Genomic DNA, 20,760 nt, shown 5'->3' on the forward strand with positions numbered 1-20,760 from the left:
TCCTGGGATTGAGCCCTGCATTGGGCTCCACACTGAGTGTGGAACGTGTTTATGATTCTCTGTCTCTCCCTCTGCCTCTCTGCCCCTCTGCCCCACTCACGTGCTCTCTCTCTCTCTAAAAAGTTTAAATAAATAAATAAATAAATAAATAAAGATGTATTTTTCTTTCACAACTGACCAATATAAATGAATCCTCTCTGAATTATCTTATATAGGGCTCCCAGAATTTAAATGTTATCTTACTGGATTTGAGGGAAATTGCTCTTTTTCCCTACAATGCTGTTGCAGTTCACCAAAAAACAGTCTTTACTGGACGTTAACACACCTCTCCACAATGGGAACAATCTAAAAGGATGACTCTTAACTTGTTTTCAATGGCAACAATTTCTAAACTAGTTACATGTCTGATGTAGACATGAATAAAGCCAGTTAACAGAAGTTTCTTTGGGCTTCTTCCAAGAAACCTTCTCCCCTCCTAAATAGTTTTGGTCCCTCTTACTTTTTTCTCTCCTCAGTTAGATTTAGAACTCAATGTAGCCTGGAATGTGCTTTTTGAGTATTTTGGTTTTCCATCAAAATGCCCACAGCCTGTTGTACCCTGCACGTAACTGGGAATCAATAAATGGTTTTTGAGTTCATTTATTTAGTGTTCGGAACAATGGCTTTGTAGTGAAATTTCAGTTAAAGACTTCTTCTAATCAAGAGTTGTTTCATTCTCCTCAATAATAAGATTGGAAGGTGTTTTCTTTCTTTCTGGCAGAATAAAATCTGCATGTCCTGGTGAAAGCTTAGGAAATGTATAATTGATGTATTTTTGAAATGCTGCCCTTGTTTCCTGCAATTCCTCCTCCAGGAAATCCTTCCAATTTGTCATGATGCCTAGTTGTTTCACTATGGACAGCAGCTCCCCCTGGGTGTTAACCAGCTTATCCATCACATTTCCAAGTGTGGCCTGATGTGTCTTCTCTGCCTCTTGGAGTACTTCCTGAACCTCTTCTTGCTTCTGCCTCTGAGCCATGCAATAGTAGACGTTCATTTCATGTTCTTTTTCTTTTATCAGTTGGCTCACGTTCTTCTTTTGATCCTTCATAGCTGTTATACCAGTATTCAAAAGTTCCTCCATGGCCATTCTACAAAAGATATGGATTTATAAGTTAGATGGGTTAGCCGCTAAAAACAAAAAGATGTTGCCTTTCACCTAAGATGGATGAGACATTATTGCATTGTTTAGATGAGCCACCAGTCTGAGACAGGCAGGTAGAAATGAGCTTTTGGACTGCATTAGCTGTCAACAATTCAAAAACATTTTTCAAGCAGGGAGGTCACTCACTGAGTTTCCCGCTGGAGGCTAAGGCGAGGCCTACTAGCCGAGTATCTGGTAGTTTTAGGGACCTGAGTCCTCTCTGGCTAGAAAAATATGAATGCAATGTGTAAAAATGAAGAAATGTAGGGTCAGAGATCCAAACCCCTAGAGAAAGTATTTCTCTGTATCAGTCCAGCACTTCCCTTTAGCCAGAGGGGAGGAAATTGTACTCATAGTTTTATCTGAACAATACTCTATGATAGTCGCCTGAACCTTTTGGTCTCAAAACACCTTTTGACTCTTAAAATGATCAAAGAACCCAAACGACTTTTGTTTATGTGGATTATATCTAGTGGCACTGATAGTATTATAATTAAAAGTGAGACATTTAAAAAATATTCATAAATTTATGTAAGGTATGATTAAATCTATTAAATGTAATTAACTTACCTTTTATGAAAAATGTATTTTCCAAATTAAAAAAAATGGTGAAGGCGTGCCTGGGTGGCTCAGCTGGTTGAGCGTCTGACTCTGGTTTTGGCTCAGGTCATGATCTCATGGTTCATGAGTTCAAGCCCCACTTTGGGCTCTGTGCTGACAGTGTGGAGCCTGCTTGGGATTCTCTCTCTCTCCCTCTCTCTGCCCCTCCCCTGATCGCTCTGTGTCTCTCTCAAAATGAATAAATAAACTTAATTTTTTTTAATTGGTGAGAAAAGTGGCATAATTGCACATTTCTTCTTGTAAACTCTTTACTTGTCTAGCTTAAAAGCAAGGAAGATGGATTTGTCATATTGTTTCAATCTGTTGTGACATCATACATCATAAAACCATAGAAAATGCCACTATATACTTGTGAGGTAATGAGAGTGAAAAGGCAAATAACATCTTAGTATTATCAAGAAAATACTTTGACCTCAAGAACCCCCTGAAAGGGTGTTAGGGACACTGAGCAGTCCTGGGATCACACTTTGAGAACCACTGCTGAACGAGTTCACAGACCTCTGGTTGTTATGTATTTAATTATATGAAATTTATAGCAGCCAACTGTTTTGAATTCTTACCGTGTCCAAGGCAAGGCAAGTAAATGAGCATCCCATATATATATTTGCACAATATTTCCTCAGAACAAATCCCATGAGGTATATCTATTATTACACCTATTTTACTGATGAGGAAACAGGCTCGGAGAGGTCAAGTAATTTGCCCAATTTCACTTAATTAGTAAAGTGGCAAAATGAGCAACCTAGGCAGTCTGAGTCCAGGTCGAAAGCTTTTAGCTGCTGCAATATACTCTGGTGGATGCCTTGGGTTAACTAGTTTGAGTAGAACCTCTAAAGATTAGAGAATCAAGTAATTTACAGATGTGGTTCAAATATTTAGGGTTGTTAATGAAAATCCTCCCCCCCCCGCCCCCGCCTCCTAGTCTAACACAATCTTCCCAAGACTTGGCATCTGCCCTTCTTCTAACTGCTTTCTTCTAAGATACAATTCTCTCATTGTCTCCAATTCTTTCAACTTGACTTTCAAACGTGGCCAACTTCCCCAATCTTGAGGTAAACATCAGTTGTCCCCTCACCTCTCTAGCTGCAATGCTATGTCTCTCTTCTCCCTTTTCCCACCAGTCAGGCTGTATCTATGGTTAATAACAAGGGTTAACATTTACTAAGTACTTACTACCTGTCCTGCTTTAGATTCTCTCTCTCTCCCCCTCTGCCCCTCTCCCCTACTCACTCTCTCTCTTCAAAAAAATTAAATTAAGTATTTTTTAATACAAATTACCCATAATTTTTTTTTCTCAAAAGAGGGCCTAGAAATCATATCATATGAGGAAAGACTAAAGTAACTGGCTTAGTACTTTTTGTTTTTTTCTTTTCTCCTCCAAATGAAAGCTTGGACAATCTCTCTCTCTTCTCAAGTCTCTGAAGGATCACTACGCAGAGAGTGAGAAGCCAAGTGTGGATGTGAGGATGAGACTGAGCACATTTTGGATCCACATTAGGAAGCACATGACAAGAAGAGGCATTCGGCATTTTAACCAACCACTTCAACCACCTGCAAAATTCCTGTTACAGAAGCACTCGGGAGGCTCCCCAGTGCCTGGCAGGCATCCAACAAAAGGGATGGCAGGTTCAACTCGATGACCTCCAATGCCCCTCTGACATGATGTGAATGTTTATGCTTCTTTCTGTAAGTGGTGGGGTCTATCTGCCATCTCTAATTTTATGAGGCTCTATTCTTGGAATTTCAGAATTACATACCATATTTACATGTAGTGCTGGCCAGAAATGAACTATTTTTGAATAAATTTAGTATGTGTCCTATATATGTGTGTGTATGTGTGTGTGTGTGTGTGTGTATATATATATATATATATATATATATATATATATGATTCAGTCTGATATTTTATAAAATGGGTTCTCAGAGAAGAAAAATAGATTATTGGGGTGCCTGGGTGTTTCAGTCAGTTAAGCGTCTGACTTTGGCTCAGGTCATTAACTTGTTTTCGTGAGTTTGATCCCCACTTCAGGCTTTGTGCTGACAGCTCAGAACCTGGAACGTACTTTGGATTCTGTGTCTTCCTCTCTCTCTGCCCCTTCCCTGCTCGCAGTCTGTCTCTCAAAAATAAATAAAGATTAAAAAAAACTTTAAAAACGTAGATTGCTAAATAAAAAATAGAGACTAATATATAATAATCCAACCTCATTAGACTCTTGGGGAAAAAATGAAGCATGGAAAAACCATACCAGCAATTGATTTGTGCTTTGCTCTTTAGGGCCTCTCTTAGCTCCTTCTCTCACTTTTTTGGGGACACTGTTGAAATGGTACAAGATATATAGCTCACAAGTTTAAAGAATAATATCTGTCCATTCCTTCCCTTCTACCTATTAAGTGAACTTTTCATTTTCCCCATATATTTTGCTAAGAGTACACTTTTCAACCTCCTTTCTATGTCTATCAGTAAAAATCCTGGCTCTCTTATATCAGGATGAACCAATGCTTCATTTCCCCATTTCTTCAATTCCTAAATTATAAAGGGATTTGTTCCCCAAACTCATTTGTCATCAGGTATTTAGGGTGATGTTGAAAATTTGCCTGATGTGCCCACAATAAGCTATTAATCCATTTTTTCACTTGAACTATAGGACTGTTAGCACTATTTTAATCAGTTATAACCATTGTGTTGTGAGGAAAATATATTCTGATTATCTGCCTGAGAAGCTGGGAACCAAAGGGCACCCGGGTGGCTCAGTTGGCTAAGCATCCAACTCTTGATTTCGGCTCAGGTCATGGTCTCACAGTTTGTAGGATCAAGCCCCACGTCAGCTCTGCACTGACAGCGTGGAGCCTATTTGGGATTCTCTCCCTCTCTCTCTGACCCTCCCCCACTCATTCTCTCTCTCTCTCTCTCTTTTTCTCTCTCTCTCTCTGCCTGTCTCTCTCTCTCTCTCTCTCTCTCTCTCTCTCTCTCTCTCTCTCAAAATACATAAACATTAAAAATTTAAAAAAAGAAAAGGAAATTGGAAACCTGGTCTTTCAGGATTAGTGATACCCTCAAACTGAGGCGACAGGCATTATATAGGTTTGGTTGTGGGCGCATCTCCAGAGACCACCTTTCAGCAGTGCATTTATATCTCAGGGTTGTTTGTATTCTTAACCTTCCCTTGGTTCTGCATCATTACACTACCCACTTTCCCCTCTACATGTTTGCTCATGCTGTCCTCACTCTTTTCAGTCTTTCACAAATGGGATCTCCTTCCTTCCAAGTCCCAACCCAAGACTAACTGCCTCCAACAAACCTACCTCACCGCACAGCTTGCACCCTTGTTACTTGACCATTCCAGGGCTTTCCCGGCACTTACATGTTCTTTGTACCTGCCCATCTAGCCTTGGTCTGTGGGGCAGCCATGCTTTCGTGACTTCACATGTTGAAGAAATACCCTTATTTCCTTACACTAGAACTCAGGACCATATCCACAGAAGACACTTTATAAGCTCTGGTGAAATGAGAAGGGTAGGATAATGGAAGGTCATAAGCTTTGGTATCATATAGACCAGGGTTCACATCAGGCTCTGTCACCTCTCCTCTACATGACCTTCTCTACATGACCTCTAAATGAGGTTGCTCAGTCTCTCTCTTAAGTCTCAGAGTTTTCATCTGAAGATATGGAGAATGATAGAATCCCTCAGGAAGGTATATAAGAATTCAGTGAGAAGCACACAAAGGGCCTTGCATGTGCTAGGTGTTAAATAAAAGGTAGCTATCATTAGGAATTAGAGCCATGACCACAAAAATTCCTGAGCAGCCACTTCATTCACGCCTTTGTCTTGGACTAGAAAACACTTAGAAGAACCTTTCCAGGCAAAGCTTGCCTGCCTGCTTGCTTGCTTGCTTGCTTTTTTTTCTTCCTCCCCTCCTTCCCTCCAGCGAAAGAGTATGGTGTCTCCTAGATAATCTATTTAGAATCTAATCACCCCAGTCCACAAAAACGTTTTCTGTGAATTTAACATATTTGTCATAATATGTATGTGTTCAGAATACTTAAGTCTTGATAGTTTCTAGTTAAATAAAAGATCTACAGTTGAATTCTAAACACTGGTCCTTCTCCATGTATTGGTTTCTGCAAATACTCTAAGGAACACTAGAACGTAGCAATGTCTAGAAATAAGATCTGATGTACTGCAGAGTGAGTTCAGCTAATTAGAACAGATTTGAAACTTTGTTTAATAAATATATTTTTTAAGTGTATTTATTTTGAGAGACAGTAAGGGAGCAGGGAAGGAGCAGAGAGAGAGAGAGAGAGAGAGAGAGAGAATCCCAAGTAGGCTCCACGCTGCCAGTGAAGAGCCTGACTCTGGGCTCGAACTCATGAACTGTGAGATTATGACCTGGGCCGAAAACAAGAGTCAGATGTTTACCAACTGAGCCACCCAGGCCCCCCATGTTTAATAAATATTTAAAGAATGCATACCCTGTGCCAAGCTCTCTTCCAGGCATTTGGAATACATTAATGAACAAAATGGACACTCCAGTTGGATACACGTAAACAACAGACATGGCAGTTCCCTAATTTTAGTCAACTGATTTAATAAAAGGCAGTCATTGAAAATATTCTATTCAAACCTCAGAGAAGAAAGGGCTGGGGCAGCGGGGCGGGGGCGGGGGGGGGGGGTCGTGGTGGTGAAGGCAACAGAGTGAGGGAAGGAGCAGACACTGCAGGTACATGAGGAGTGGTTCCAGAAGCCCCTATAGGAGGAGCGGACTTCCTGTAGATGCAGGGCGGGGAGAAGGGAGAGGAGGATACTACCTTTCACCACATCGGACCACAACTCAGTTGGGAGTTACCGCCTTCTCTACCTTTCTCCCAGAATCCTCTTTTACCTTCTTCTTCTTTTGCCTCAATGATGATTTATAGCCTATGCATGAAGAAAGGTACCACTGAAACAGCCACAGCTGCAGCCTTCATTTTTACTTATCTGCAAAATAAGATTCTTAGAGGACTTTACCTTTGGCCCTGCTCTAAACAGTTCTAACAAAGAAGATTTTTACCCATTAACTACACACAAATCGATTTGTTCATTAAGTCAAAGAGCAAAGCAAAAGAGACAAGTCCTAGACTAGATGGCAAACAGAGGTTTCAGTCCTGGTTCTGCTGCTGCAGCCATGTGATCTTAGGCAAGTCACTTAACACCTGGAAACTGTGGTTTTTCTCTCGGTCCCAATAATCACTAGGGATCCTGACTGTTGTCCTGTTAAAACTGGCCAATTCCATCAAATGTTCATTGAATACGTAATAATGGTTACTTTGGGGGCACATGGGTGGCTCAGTCGGTTAAGCATCCAACTCTTGATTTCAGCTCAGGTCATGATCTCACAGTCATGAGATTGAGCCCTGCATTTGGCCCTGTGCTGAGGGTGGAGCCTGCTTGGGATTCTCTCTCTCCCTCTCTCTCTACCTGTCTCCTGCTTGTGCTCATGTCTGCTCTCTCTCTCTTTCTGTCTCTCAAGATAAATAAATAAACATTAATTTTTGTTAATGTTTATTTATTTTTGAGAGAGAGAGAGAGAGAGAGAGAGACAGAGCACAAGCGGGGGCGGGGGGGGGGGGGAGCAGAGAGAGAGGGAGACACAGAATCCAAAGCAGGCTCCAGGCTCCAAGCTGTCAGCACAGAGCCAATGCAGGGCTCAAACTCACGAACTGTGAGATCATGACCTGAGCCAAAGCCAGCCGCTTAACCAACTGAATTACTCAGATGCCCCAATAAAAAACATTTTTAAAAAATGATTACTTTGGTACTCTTAAAAACAAGTGATCTGATTTATGTAAAAAGTATTTGTGATTATGTAAAACATAAGGCTATAGTTCATCAAAAGGACACGAATGAGACAGACCCATTATTTAAAATGAAGTCCTTGGGAGACAGAGAGGGTAGGAAAGCAGTAAGTCAGGGCTTAACAAGTTTTGCCCTATATATTTCCAAAGTGTCAATTTTATTTATAGCGTGTATTACTTGTGTAATAAGAAAAAGACCAAAAGTAACACATCCATGCTAGTGTATGATACCAGCTAGAGAATGTGAAGATTGCCTTTTATGTGTTTATGGGGAAATATTTGTTGATTTCTCTCCTTAGCCTCTTAAAACTGGAGAATCAGAAGGAAAAACACATTATTTACGATGGTAGTTATCTCTTGAGAGTGTGGAGAGGAAGGAAAAATGATTGAGGAGCTTCACGTGGGAACTTTAGAAGTGTTAGCAATTTTCGGTTTCTTCAGATGAGTGGTAGGTCATTGAATATTCATGTTATTTTTGTTTAAACCATACACACATACACACACATTATACAATGTATTATATATTGTTCTCTATGCTTGATATATTCCATAATAAAAATGTAAAAACACAGGGGCGCCTGGGTGGCTCAGTCGGTTAAACATCCAACTTCAGCCTGGGTCATGATCTCACAGTTCATGAGTTTGAGACTTGCGTTGGGCTCTGTGCTGACAGCTCAGAGTCTCCTCGAGTACTCACTGTCTCGTGGAGGAAACCAGCAACTTAATCGTGCAATGAATGTTTTATGCAAAAAAGGATTCTCTGTCTTCCTCTCTCTGTACCTCCCCCACTCGTGCTTTTTCTCTCTCTCTCAAGCTAAATAAATAAACTTTAAAAAATGTAGAAACACAGGGGCACCTGGATGGTTCAGTTGGTTGAGTGTCTGACTTGGCACAGGTCATGATCCCGCGCTTTGTGTGTTCGAGTCCCACGTCGGGCTCTGTGCTGACAGCTCAGAGCCTGGAGCCTGCTCCAGATTCTGTGTCTCCCTCTCTCTATGCCCCTGGGAAATATGTGCCTCAACCTTACCCTTTCTCCAAGTAGATTTGGCCAGAGTAAGATACTGATTTGCAAATGTGTTCTCTGGAATACCTTTTCTGGGCCTGGATTGCCTCCTGGGCCATCTGTCTCTCTTCAGCCCTGGCCTTCTCCACAGCCTGGACCTTCTCCCTGTGGCACTCCATCACAATCCTTTGGATTCTATGCACCATGCGTTGTTCTGCAGCCAGGTGTTCTCTCTGTAGTTCATCTTCCATGTTTTGGTGAATCTCTATCTTGGTTTTAGCTGCCATTTCCTTTGAGAAACAGTTTGACAGCTTTAGATGTTACAGCTTTGATGTCTAAAAATGCACACTAAGAGGTTATTCAAATCATAGTTCATTAACCTGCTGGAATGTGCACGGTGAACACTGATGATTTAAAAGAAGAGTGTGTATAATATGGAAAACTTCCATTTATATTATGCACCAGAAATGTGCAAACTATATAGCATAAATATTTATTTAGGTAATATTAGAAGGGAATATGCAAAAAGGAAAAATAGGTCTGTCTCTTTTTCCTTGATTGTCCCAAATCCTATAGTGTCATATTATCTTTACACATAATTAGAAATACATAATATGATTCTGTTAAGAAGTCAGTCCTGGAAAATGACAGAAATAATGACTGTGCCTCCAAAGTGTCTCCTGGGTGTGGGGGGGAGGGGGAGCCTGAACTCAGAGAGCTAACAGTTGCCCATTACTCTAGTCACAGGAGCTTGCTGGCCGGTCCTCCTGCCATTTGGGCATTCCAGCTCACTAGCGTTGAGGGGTCCTCTCTTGTTCACAAAAGGGACAGGAACAAATGCTCCATTACTCCAGGGCAGAAGGACCTGTGGATGCCTTTGGCCAAGTAAAGTGAGGAGGCACTAGTCAGACCAGGACTCAAGAAAAACAGATTCTCAAAGAAAACCCTGTAACCATTCTGGAAATGCCAACCAACTCCGCTGTGTGCCAGGCACCTGCTGGGCCCACACACTACAAACATAAGAAGGCTAGAATCTTCCTCCTCAAGGGCTCACTGTCTCATGGAGGAAACCAGCAACTTAATCATGCAATGAGTGTTTTATGCAAGAAAGGAGGCAACAATCAATTCTGTCTAGAGTTTCAAAACTTACATTTGAACATAAATTTTTATCTCTATTTCAGGGATAACAAGAGAGCATAAAGAAATTAAGTTATTTCTCATAGTGAGTCAGTCAAAGAACTAGGAACAGAAAGCAGGGTTCTTAATGTCAGTTTCTTGCTTCATTGTTGGCCGTGATGCTAGGGTCCTTCAAGAGATTCATCAGTGTATTTTCATTCCAGACACCCCGTACAACCTTCTAATTACAGTGAGCACGACTGCTTGCTTTCTCTCTCTCTTTCTTTTGAACTCTACATCTCATGGGAAACTGAAATCATTTTAGCTTTGCAGAAAAAAGTGTCTCAACAATTAAAATGTTTGTTAGACTACAGTTTTTTTCAAGAGAAAGAAAGTCTTCAACTTCTCACTTTGGCTACTTCAAGGGTGAAAATTTTTTTAAAAATGAATAAAACAACAGAAAACAACTTTAAGAATCTCTCCAGAGTGGCCTCAGTTCATGTATTTAGAAAAATTTTTTTAAGGGAAACATTGGCTGTTTAGAAATGCCAGCTAGGTTTTCCATACTACAGAAGGCTTTGTCTCTTAAAGGACTAGAACTTTTTGGTAATAAAACATTTTGAATGGAAATATTTCTAAATGTCTGTGACGTCTACCTTACTTCATAAAAAGAGTAGAGTGAACACACTTTAACATTTCTTGGTGATCTAGGCTGGTAGATAAAGGAGAATGATTGTATTGAGCTAAATACTTTGTACTACGCTTAGTAATCGTTCAAGTTTATTGGGTTCCCTGTCTCAGTTATGAATGACCCCAGACTGCTTTGCTTTTGGAGACCTGATACCTGGTTTTTGTAATGTTTCTTGTTCTTCACATGCTATTGTGCTGAGAACTCTCTGTTCTAACTGCTGTCTGTGAGCTCCTTTTTGTCATTTCTAGTTGCTGGCATTTAATCTATTTTGGATTTGTGAAGTTGAGCAGCCACATCTGTTGGGCTCAGGCTGTCAAGTAAGTGTAAATAACATTTGAGTGGGGAATGGAAAGGTTCTGCTATGAGTAATAAGCCTGAGTTTCTGTCTTGTAGTCAGAGGCCTTTATTTAAATTCCCAGGGGATATTTTAAATTATTTCTGGGTTTTCAAGTGTATTCTCAGTAATTGAAAGGGCTGAATGGTTGAGCTTTAGATAAATGAAGTAGTACATAAAATATTTTTATTTGAATCATAGAATTTAAAAATGACACCCCAGCCCTTTATTTTGGCTGGGTTCTGAACTTGGATTCAAAGAACTAAAATGGAGTCCTTCCTTTATGTAATGATGTATTAAAAGCAAAATCATTTTACTGCCTCACAAAGCATGTGGGATATATATTTAAAGCTACAAAAATAATTCAGTGACTGACTATTTGGCAGTGTTCTTATTCAATGGAAAGCCTCCCAGTTAAATTACTTTTACTGAAATGCATTTTGAGTAAATCAGCTCATATATTGAGATATTGTAAGAAACAGCCTCATGAAACCCATCATATTTACTGTGCAGATGTTTGACAGACATTTATGACACAACGTCTCCCTTAGGAGAAGTTTCTCTCAGCTATCACATGCAGGAATATCTGGGCCTCTCTATCTGATTTGTTTTTACCTAATGGATATGGTGATTCATTGAATTTTCATCTTTGCATTGACTGCCAGAAAGCTCAAGGCCCAAATAGTGAAAATTGCACAGGAACTCATGCACACATACAATTTTAAGTTTCAAATTCACTCCTGACTTCATTATATTTTCTACTCTGATTTTACCTTAGGTTCCATTTCATCATTTGCTTTTTAATATTATTGTATTTGAATAAGTTAATATAAAAATCTTTTCAAAATAATGTCTGTTCATTGGGTAAGATCTTGAAATTTTACTCAACAGCAAGCATCTGAGACTTGCGCCAAATTCTTAATGTTATAAAAGAGTAATACATAGTGATTTCTACATATCAGAATTGAATGGTATTTGGTTTTAGAAGGGCTTGGTTTTCTGCTCTATATATTGGTAATCTTAAACTTTAATACACAGAAGAATCAGACAGAATGCTGGTTAAAAACCTTGCCCCTGACTCTGTAGGTCAGGTGGAGCCTGGGAATCTGCATGTTAAGCTCCCAGGTGAACAGATTCTGAGGCAGGTGGTTCATAGACACCCCCCTGAGAAGCAGTACTGATGTCTATGTCTGGGTATCCTACAGTTGAAACAATCCTATGCATCCCTCTTAGATAAATCACTCTTTTGTTATATAAAAAATGTCCTGAGATGGCAGTACAAATGTGTTCCCAAACCCTAGACAACTATTTTAGAAAGGTCAACCTCCTTCTAACTTTTCCCCTTTCCATTTTCTTAGGACTTCCTCTACTTTAGCACTAAGTGTATCAACTCCACTCAAAGACAATATGAGGGACAGTCAATGTGAGCTCCTTGAAACAGGCATCACAGCTAAATTATCCTTCTATCTGCACAACATAATGCCAGGAGCAATATTCAAAATACTGGGGCACCTGGGTGGCTCAGTCAGTTAAGTGTCCGACTTAGCTCAAGTCATGATCTCACCGTTTGTGAGTTGGAGCCCCACATTGGGCTCCATGCTGACAGTGAGGAGCCTGCTTGGGATTTTCTCTCTCCTTCTCTCTCTGCTCCTCCCCTGCTTACTCTGTCTCTCTCTCTCTCAAAAATAAATAAATAAATAAATAAATAAATAAACAAACAAACAAAAAAATTTTTAAATGTGCATACTCTGGCTGCAGCATTGGGGCAGGGTCCAGCTTTGGAGTTTCCCACCAATTTAAAGGGGTAGGCCTTTTAATTGGGGGAGGTCTTGGAGACTGGGGAAGCAGCCAGGGTGACTTAGGTGTTAGGGAGCTTGGCGAGTGGCTATCTATCAACTGATAGAGAAGTATTTAAATGCTTATGGTCATCCTGGCAGATGTCAGCTGAACAGTAGGCCTGCCTAGACATGCTAGAAACGCTCTTCATGTTTTGAACTGAAAAAGGGAATGGGCGTGGACCACTGCAGCCAACCTCTTGGGAACCAGGCCACTGGTGCAAAGCAGGGAGGATCCCACTACCCTTTAGGAACCAGAAGCAAAGCTCCCTTTGCTGCCAACAAGTTTCCTGAGGACTAAATAAGGATCTGATATACAGTAGGTGCTCATTGCTGAAACAATGAATAAATGGGGCCAGTGGTCCCTGAACTGTTTGTTAATTATGTTCTTATTAAGTTAGGCCAAACCTGGGGCCAGACTTCTGCCACTTTCCCTCCAGCCTCTGACCATGAATTGTCACATCTATACCATGTCCTTTCCTATACCTCCTGTGGCCAACATGTAAGAATAGTTCTATATCCTTTTCCTTTGATCAGCTTTTGTAACTGAGGTACTGAACTAAATAATGAATTCCTGGGCCTCTACCTGGAAAGTTTGCTAGTTACCTACAGTTGTGTGTTCGAACAGGTTACAGGTTACAAAGAGGACCCTTTGTTTTATGACCTTTGGCACTGCAGGAAATATTCAGTACAGCTCAGGGTCCCTCTTGGTATTGCAGTAAATGCAAATTTAGGGAAAAGGATGCAATCAGAGAGCCCAGGAGAAGGAAGAAAACAGCCTATTTCCTTCGTTCAGCACCAACTTGAGCACTTCTAAGTCAAGGCCCTGTGTGGGACACCGGGCTAGAGTGGTAATGAGAGTCAAGCCCTAATGGAGGCTACAGTCGTGTGCAGGTCAGACATTCAACAAGTAATCACACAGTCTATTTAACTGCAGTGATGGGTGTAAAAGGGGACAGGGTGTCAAGGGCAGACTGATTCAGGTAAAGTAGTGATGTTTGAGCTAAATCTGATGAGGTGGGGGAAGGACATTCTGACAGAGACCCTGAGGTGGGAAGGAGGTGGGACACTCAGGTTTGAGGACCCAGAAAAGGGCCATGAGAGAGAAGAGAGGCTGGCACAAGAGATGTGGTGGGTAAGGCAGGCAGGATGGCTCCTTTGGGCCTTGAAACCCCATCGTTTGGGTTCAATACATCAGAGATTCTCCTGCACCCATTCATCACTGCTGCCTCTCATCTGTGAGCCTAGCATCTCTTCTGTGAAAATCCTGGGTCTCCTGACCAACCTCCAGGAGACACCCATCAAGGTTTTACAGATTTTGTTTTTCTCTTCTCCCTTTGCCAGAGCTTTCCACTGATGTATGTACTCTTAAAAAGACAACAAACAAGCCATTATAAAAACCTGTAAGTCTTTTTGATGTTCTTCTTTCAGAATCTGAATATTCATTTTGTGTTTGTCATTTGCTTCTTCAAGTGCCTTCTCGATTGCTTGTTTTTGGCGTTTATCAGCCTTTGAAAGAAACAGTCCAAATTTATAAATATTTATATATTAATATATACACTTATATTAACATACATTTTTCATGTTTACTGAAAATTAGCAACCACGATGGGGCCCCTCATCACTTGCTCCGTTCCCATCTCAAACCTCTCCCAGAAAACTGGCTGCCTTAGCCAGAGATGCCCTAACACATCCCAACCTAACATGGCTAACATCACTGTTTTGTGAACTGCTAAAGAGGGTTTTAGTATAAGCTGCTGGGTTGTCTTTTATTTGGCACTTTATTTCTTGCTTGATTGACTATCAAATTAATGTATGCTCATCGCAGAAAATCTGGAAAATATAGAGAAGTGGAAAGATGCACAAAGCAAGAATTTGCTGAGAAAGGAGGCTGAGCACCATCCCAGACCTCCTGCATCAGGTGTTCAGAAAGAGGTTCTATTATTTTATTTGAAGAGAGTGCCCAGATCATTAGATATGATGACATTCAAATTGTAGATTACTCACAAAAGCATTGCCTTATATTAGGGTGTATAATTGATGGTTTGCAATTAATTTGAATTTTACTATTATTGATAAAGATAGAGGACTACTAAGATTTTTATTCATATATCTTTGCACTTGGTGAATTTTGCACTTTCAAAGTACTTTAATACCAAGCTTGTGCTGGTACTAATGCTGGACAGTTCCAATACCATTTGCTATGATGTCTATGTTATAAAGGAACTGAGAAATAATGCTCTAAGCACTGTGGCTTGTCCTGCCCTCATGGAGCATAATTCTCTTCAGGAAGTCGTTTATGTTATTCTTCAGGAAGAAGTGGAGGTTGGAGGATTGAGATTTTGCTTCAGTTAAGGGTCTGGGATCTGACTATGAACCTCAATACACTCAAATTGCCCCTATGACCCTCAGCAGTCACGGGGACAAGGTATCAAGGACTTTGGAGAGAAGAGAGCAAGGAGAGTAGGCGATAATGCAGCATTTGGAAAAAAAAAAAAAAGAGCACTTGGTCAGGGGTATTTCACACTGCACAAATGTATGGTCTACATATTAAATATTGAGCAATAATAAACAATTATCAACAAGGGTGTCTTTTTTTGTTGTTGGAAGTTTTAAGCCAATGAGAATAAAAAAAGCAGGAGTCATCCACACATAGGGGCAATTTAGAAGGAAGGGAGCTCCTAATGGTGTCTGCCTCTTACTAAGAAGCTCCTATGCACCTGACATTATTTCACTGAACTCTTTCAACAGTCCTATAGAATATTATTGTTCCTCTTTTACATTTGAAGAAGCCAAGACTGCAGAGTTGGAGAACTTGCCCAAGGTCCCACAGATAGCCAGGATTCAAAATCAGTTCTGCTTATTGTTTCAGACAAATCCAAAAAGTGAAAGAACTCTAAAGATGCATTTAGGTTGATATTCAGTTTCTTTTACCTGCACCCACACATCAGCTTCTGCTTTTGCAATACGTTCTTTGAGTATTTCCTCTTGGAATTGCTCTTCTTTATTCAGAGTATTTGCCCCAATATCTGTGTATTTGAGGAAAAACAATCACAAGTATCCACAGACTGTTTTTTCTTCTTCACTATTACCTATTTATTAGAGTTATCTAAAAGATATACCCTTTTAGGAGATGCCAATCTTTTCTTTAAAGGGGTACACTTTTCCGTAATTAATGAGAGGGAACTCACAGCACCGTTGGGTCTTGAGACAGTCTGTTCCTGTCATCACACTTGGGCCATACAATAGGCAACTGGGGAGGTAAAGTTACAGAAAAGAGCATTTTGTGTTCCTAAAATAGGACAGTGAGGGAATATTCAAGTGATATTAGCACATTATTCTGCTCCTGTCTGCTTGTCCTTCTCTGGATGCTGGTGTTCTCTCCCTTAGGAAAGAGGCAGCAGAAAATGCTTTCTTCACTCTGAAACCTGCTTTCTTCATGTGCAGATCTTCATGGTTTAGCCGTTTCAGTTGTGGAGTAAGGGGGCAGCTGTTTAGTACTTGTCTGTCAATGGTCTCATTTAATTTCCACATAACATTCCCATAATGATAGCCTCCCTACCCGGACAAAAAAATAAAAGCCTACATAGGTTAGAGGACTACACAGATAGCTAGGACTACACAGATAGAGCGAGACCTGCAGCCAAGCTCCATCTCTGTCTGCCAGAGGTGGCTCAGGACTTGTATGCAGGCTACGAGCCTTTTCAGTGCTCAAGTCACACACATAGTGATCTTTCTCCCCAGTCCAACTTCTTACGCTACCTACCCTTCATTCCAGTTATTTCTCACATCTTTGATTGGTTGAATTATTAACTTTTCATGTGATTAGGTCTTGACAATCAACTTCCTAAAATTACAAAGCATGTCTTATATTGCAGTGTCTCTCTTACGGTGCTCAGCTTGGCAACACCATTGTAGACACATGTGGTTGCCCAGTATCTCTGCTCTCCCTCCAGTAACAGAAACCATTTTTCTCAAGAATGTCCCTCTCTCACTTCATGTTGTTCTGGAGGCTGGGGGGGGGGGGTGTTCCTGCAAATCACTGCAGCCATCCTGCATGTCCTATCACATTGTCCCCATCCTCCAGGCCATAATAATCAGCCCAGGATTGGGCACATGCTCCAGCCTGGCTAACCAGGCTCTTCTCTAGGATTTTATATAAGGAAGTAAGGAGAATATAGCTTTTTTTTTTTTTTCTCCCTCTGATATTTCTAAGCTGGAGGTAACAGCCACATAGAGCAGTCTGGGACAACTTTTATTCTTTTCCCCTCTCCTGTAAGCCCGGTTGCAGGAGTAAACAATTAGGCCAACTCACTGAGAGCAAGTGTGGCTACATTGAAAGCCCTGGAGCCAAATCCTGCTTGGGTTTCTCTGTTAAAAGGCCAAGAAATTCTATTTTATGCATGGTCTAGTCTGAGTTGTGTTTTTGTTACCTGCAAATAAACATCCATGTTTGGTGGCATTAAGAGTCTATGATACTAGATTATCAGTGAACCTAAAAACAGAGGGCAGAGGATACTATAGTAGAGATGGACATATATTTTGTAGGCTCAACACTGTGCAGATATGATTATGAAAGATCTAGGAAGAAAGGTGACAGCATGGGCCATCAGTGTATTAAATTTCATAAAAATGTGATACAACTGTGGGTTGCTATTATTCTTTTTTAGCCTAAATCCCATTATTTTATATTATTCTCAACCCTGATTGTACAAGAGGATTCCCGCATAGCTTTAAAAAAAATACTCAAAAAGGAAAAGACTACTGATACAAAGAATAACTTGGATGGATCTCAAGGGCATTATAGTGAATGAAAAAAGCCAATTTGCAAGTTATATATTATATGATTTAATTTATATAACAATCTCAAAGGGGTAAGATTATAGTGATGGAGAACAGATTAGTGGTTGCCAGGGGTTCAGGTTAGGGTGTGTAAGGAGTAACACAAGGGAGTTCCTTTATGGTGACAGAGCAGCTCTACGTCCTGATTGTGGTGATGGTTATACAACCCTACACGTGATAAATTTCATGAAACTATGAAACAAGAAAAAAATGCACATAAGTTCTGTACCTGAGTTAATAGTATTATTCCAATATCAATTTCCTGGTTTTGACTATATACTAGCATTATGAAAGATATCAATGAGAGAAACTGGAGGAATACATGGGAACTCTGTTGTTAACACTTGTGAGTCTTAAACTATTTCCAAATAAAAACTATTAAAATATGAAACAAACAAACATAAAAAACCAACACATGCTGAAGCCTGATTCTTAAGGTTCTAATTTAGTGGGTCTATGTTGAATTAATATGAAATCCAATGACTCTGTATTTAGATATTTGTAGTAAAAACAAAAATTTTTAAATGTTTATTTACTTTGGGGGGAGGGGAGCTCGAGTGGGGGAGGGGCAGAGAGAGAGAGAGGGAGACAGAGAATCCCAAGCAGGCTCAGCGCTGGCAGGGCTCAAGCTCATGTACCATGACATCATGACCTGAGCTGAAGCCAAGAGTCTGATGCTTAACCAACTGAGCCACCCAGGTGCCCTGTAAAAACAAATGTTTTAAAAGCTGTGTGCACTGCTAGGGTTGAGGACTACTGCACTATGCAATATTCATTTAACATTTATGCAGACATTCCCACATGCTCTTGAATTTACTCATTAAGAACACTGACTTAAGAGTCAATGACAGGGATGCTGGGTGGCTCAGCTGGTTAAGTGCCGACTTGGGCTGAGTTCATGACCTCACAGTTCATGGATTTGAGCCCCACCTTGGGCTCTGCACTGACAGCTCAGAGCCTGGAGCCTGCTTCAGATTCTGTGTCTCCCCTCTCTCTCTGCCCCAACCCCACTTGTGCACTCTCTCTCTCTCTAAAATAAATAAACATTAAAAAAAACCTTTTTAATAAAAAAGTCAATGACAAATACAGTTCACTGTATATAAAATATTAATTTCTACCTAGTTAGATTTAATTTTGCTTATCTGGATTTAAATATCTCAGAAGGCATAAGAAGTCAATCATTAAATGCATATCTAAGAATGGATATCCACTGGCCTGGGTGTAAAAAGCCAAATCATACCAGAGATTGTAATTAATAAGTCACACTAAACATTTACTAGAAGTTAAAGTCAGTTTGGGTATTGATGTTTTTAGAGGATGATTCCAATTTGACCTCTCCCTGTACTGTAGTTTTTTCAAAACACTCTCCATTCTTTAGTTCCTCATATTTTCAAAGATCAAGAGTGAAATTAAATCAGTAGTTTACCAGGTATAAAGGAAGAGAGGGTCAGAGAAGTATCTGGAGAGTCCTTAGGAAAACATTTCTAAGGCTCAAAGTCAGACTACGAACTCTGATGGGGATAAGGAGAGAAGGAAACCTGTAATTACAATCTGATTTGCTTGTATAGTAAATATTCTCAGGTTATCTCCATGCTACCTATGTTTATGTCACCAGCTACTAGTAAAGGTTATAGCTTCACTATTTATTAAGGTGTTACTTGGAGGTATTTCCTCTACTATGTGTAAGGAAGTTGCCAAAGTATGGGCCAGGGCAAAAAGAACTCCTGTTTACTATTATATGCCAACAAATATTTCGTTAAAGCCTCATAACCAACCTGCTAGAGAGGTATTAATATCCCTACTTAATATAGGACTCCCAACATCTCTATAAGGAAACACACTGAGAGGCTAAGTGTACTGTCTAAGGTACACAACTGGTAAGCAGAGAAGCTGGATTTCAACCCATATTCTTTTCATGCCAAACAGACACCCCTGCAAGACAAGCAACTTTGATCAGAAGAGCTGATAAAAGTCAATATAGCAGAAAGAATAGCACATAATGCTATCAAATATTAGAACAAAGGAAAACAAAATTTACTTACCCAGTATATCTTTGTGAGTGTAAAAGCGTGTCTTAAATGGCTTGTATTCATGGATCCGTTTGAAGGTTTCCCCCAAAGGGGCTGGTGGAATTATTTTATTACAAACAGCACAGCAAACAAAATTCGTGTAATTCGGATTTCGGATCATAATTAAGATATCTTTTACTATGTGCAGTTAAAGTACACTTAAGATCAGAAATAAAAGTTTTAAGAAAATCTGGAAGTTTAAGGAAGCTAGAAGAGGATCAAGGTTTTAGGACGATGTTAGAGGCTGGTAAGGATGAAATGATTCGCCATGATTAGGCAGTGGTTATATGCCTAATGGTAAAGAACGGTTCTAAAAGCCTTTGCCACATAAGGTATGGGCACTGGATTTGGGAAGATTTAAGCAGTGGCTCTCTTCCAGACTTTAGCACTAAACTGTTAACTTACTTAGCAACTGTTGCTAGGTAAGACAAGCTTTGCTCATAAAAGCAACCAGAAATAATGAGGAAAGGGAGCATGGTACAGCCATTCATTTCCCAGATACTCTCTGTACTAGTTTCCTATTGCTGCTGTAACAAATCACCCCACATTTAGTGATTGAAAACAACACCATTTACTCTCTTGCAGTTCTGGAGGTCAGAGGTTCAAAATGAGTCTTATGAGGCTAAAATTAAGGTGTCAGCAGGGCTGGTTCTTTCTGGAGGCTTTACAGGAGAGTCTGTTTCCTTGCCTTTTTAACCTTCTAGAGGCCACCCGAATTCCTTGGCTCATGTGTAGCCTTTTCTCCCCCTGTGTGCATGGACCTCTATGCTTCTTCCCCTGATCTTCAGCCTCCTTCTTAATAAGGATTAAGATTATATCAGGCTCATCTGGATAATAAAGGGTAATTTTCCCATCTCAAAATCCCTAACTTGATCATATCTGCAAAGTCCCTTCTGCCATATAAGGTAACATAATCACAGGATCTAGGAATTAGGATCTGAACATCTTTGGGGGTGGGGTAGAACAGGGGGAATCATTTTTCAACCTACATTTTCTTTTAAATGGTTTATTTAAAGGGGCACCAGGGTGGCTCTGTCATTAAGTGTCATTAAGAGCCATTTGGCTCAGGTCATGATCTCACAGTTTGCGAGTTCGAGCCCCATGTTGGGCTCTGTGCTGACAGCTCAGAGCCTGGAGCCTGCTTTGGATTCTGTCTCCCTGTCTCTCCGCCACTCACACTGTCTCTCTCCTTCAAAAATAAATAAACATTAAAAAAAATTAAATGTTTTATT

At 40.3% G+C, this 20,760-nt stretch overlaps 1 protein-coding gene across 2 annotated transcripts; it reads right to left on the reverse strand.

Annotated features, from left to right (window-relative positions):
• Positions 1-623: 623 nt before the first annotated feature.
• CUNH6orf163 (chromosome unknown C6orf163 homolog) lies at positions 624-20,064 on the reverse strand. Of its 2 annotated transcripts, none has more exons than XM_019442807.2 (5): positions 19,502-20,064; positions 15,552-15,646; positions 14,019-14,126; positions 8,729-8,931; positions 624-1,130 (listed from the first exon to the last, which is right to left on the reverse strand). In XM_019442807.2, exons 1-5 carry the CDS (start codon positions 19,647-19,649, stop codon positions 695-697), a joined length of 990 nt encoding a protein of 329 aa, XP_019298352.2. In that variant the 5' UTR covers positions 19,650-20,064; the 3' UTR covers positions 624-694. The 2 variants fall into 2 exon arrangements, with proteins under 2 accessions (XP_019298352.2, XP_019298353.2); XM_019442808.2 differs by lacking the exon at positions 19,502-20,064 and adding an exon at positions 15,809-16,278.
• Between the last annotated feature and the right edge of the window lie 696 nt (positions 20,065-20,760).

Source organism: Panthera pardus, unplaced genomic scaffold (genome assembly GCF_024362965.1).
Source record: "Panthera pardus isolate Hobbes unplaced genomic scaffold, ASM2436296v1 HiC_scaffold_17, whole genome shotgun sequence".
Taxonomy (NCBI): Eukaryota; Metazoa; Chordata; class Mammalia; order Carnivora; family Felidae; genus Panthera; species Panthera pardus.

Excerpts from the sequence above, each read along its gene's own strand:
- CUNH6orf163 (XM_019442807.2), bottom strand. The coding sequence starts at position 19,649 with ATGATCCGAAATCCGAATTACACGAATTTTGTTTGCTGTGCTGTTTGT. Across the intron at positions 15,647-19,501 it reads CACTCACAAAGATATACTGG|ATATTGGGGCAAATACTCTG; the intron begins GTAAGTAAATTT and ends TCAAATACACAG. Across the intron at positions 14,127-15,551 it reads AAGCTGATGTGTGGGTGCAG|GCTGATAAACGCCAAAAACA; the intron begins GTAAAAGAAACT and ends TTTCTTTCAAAG.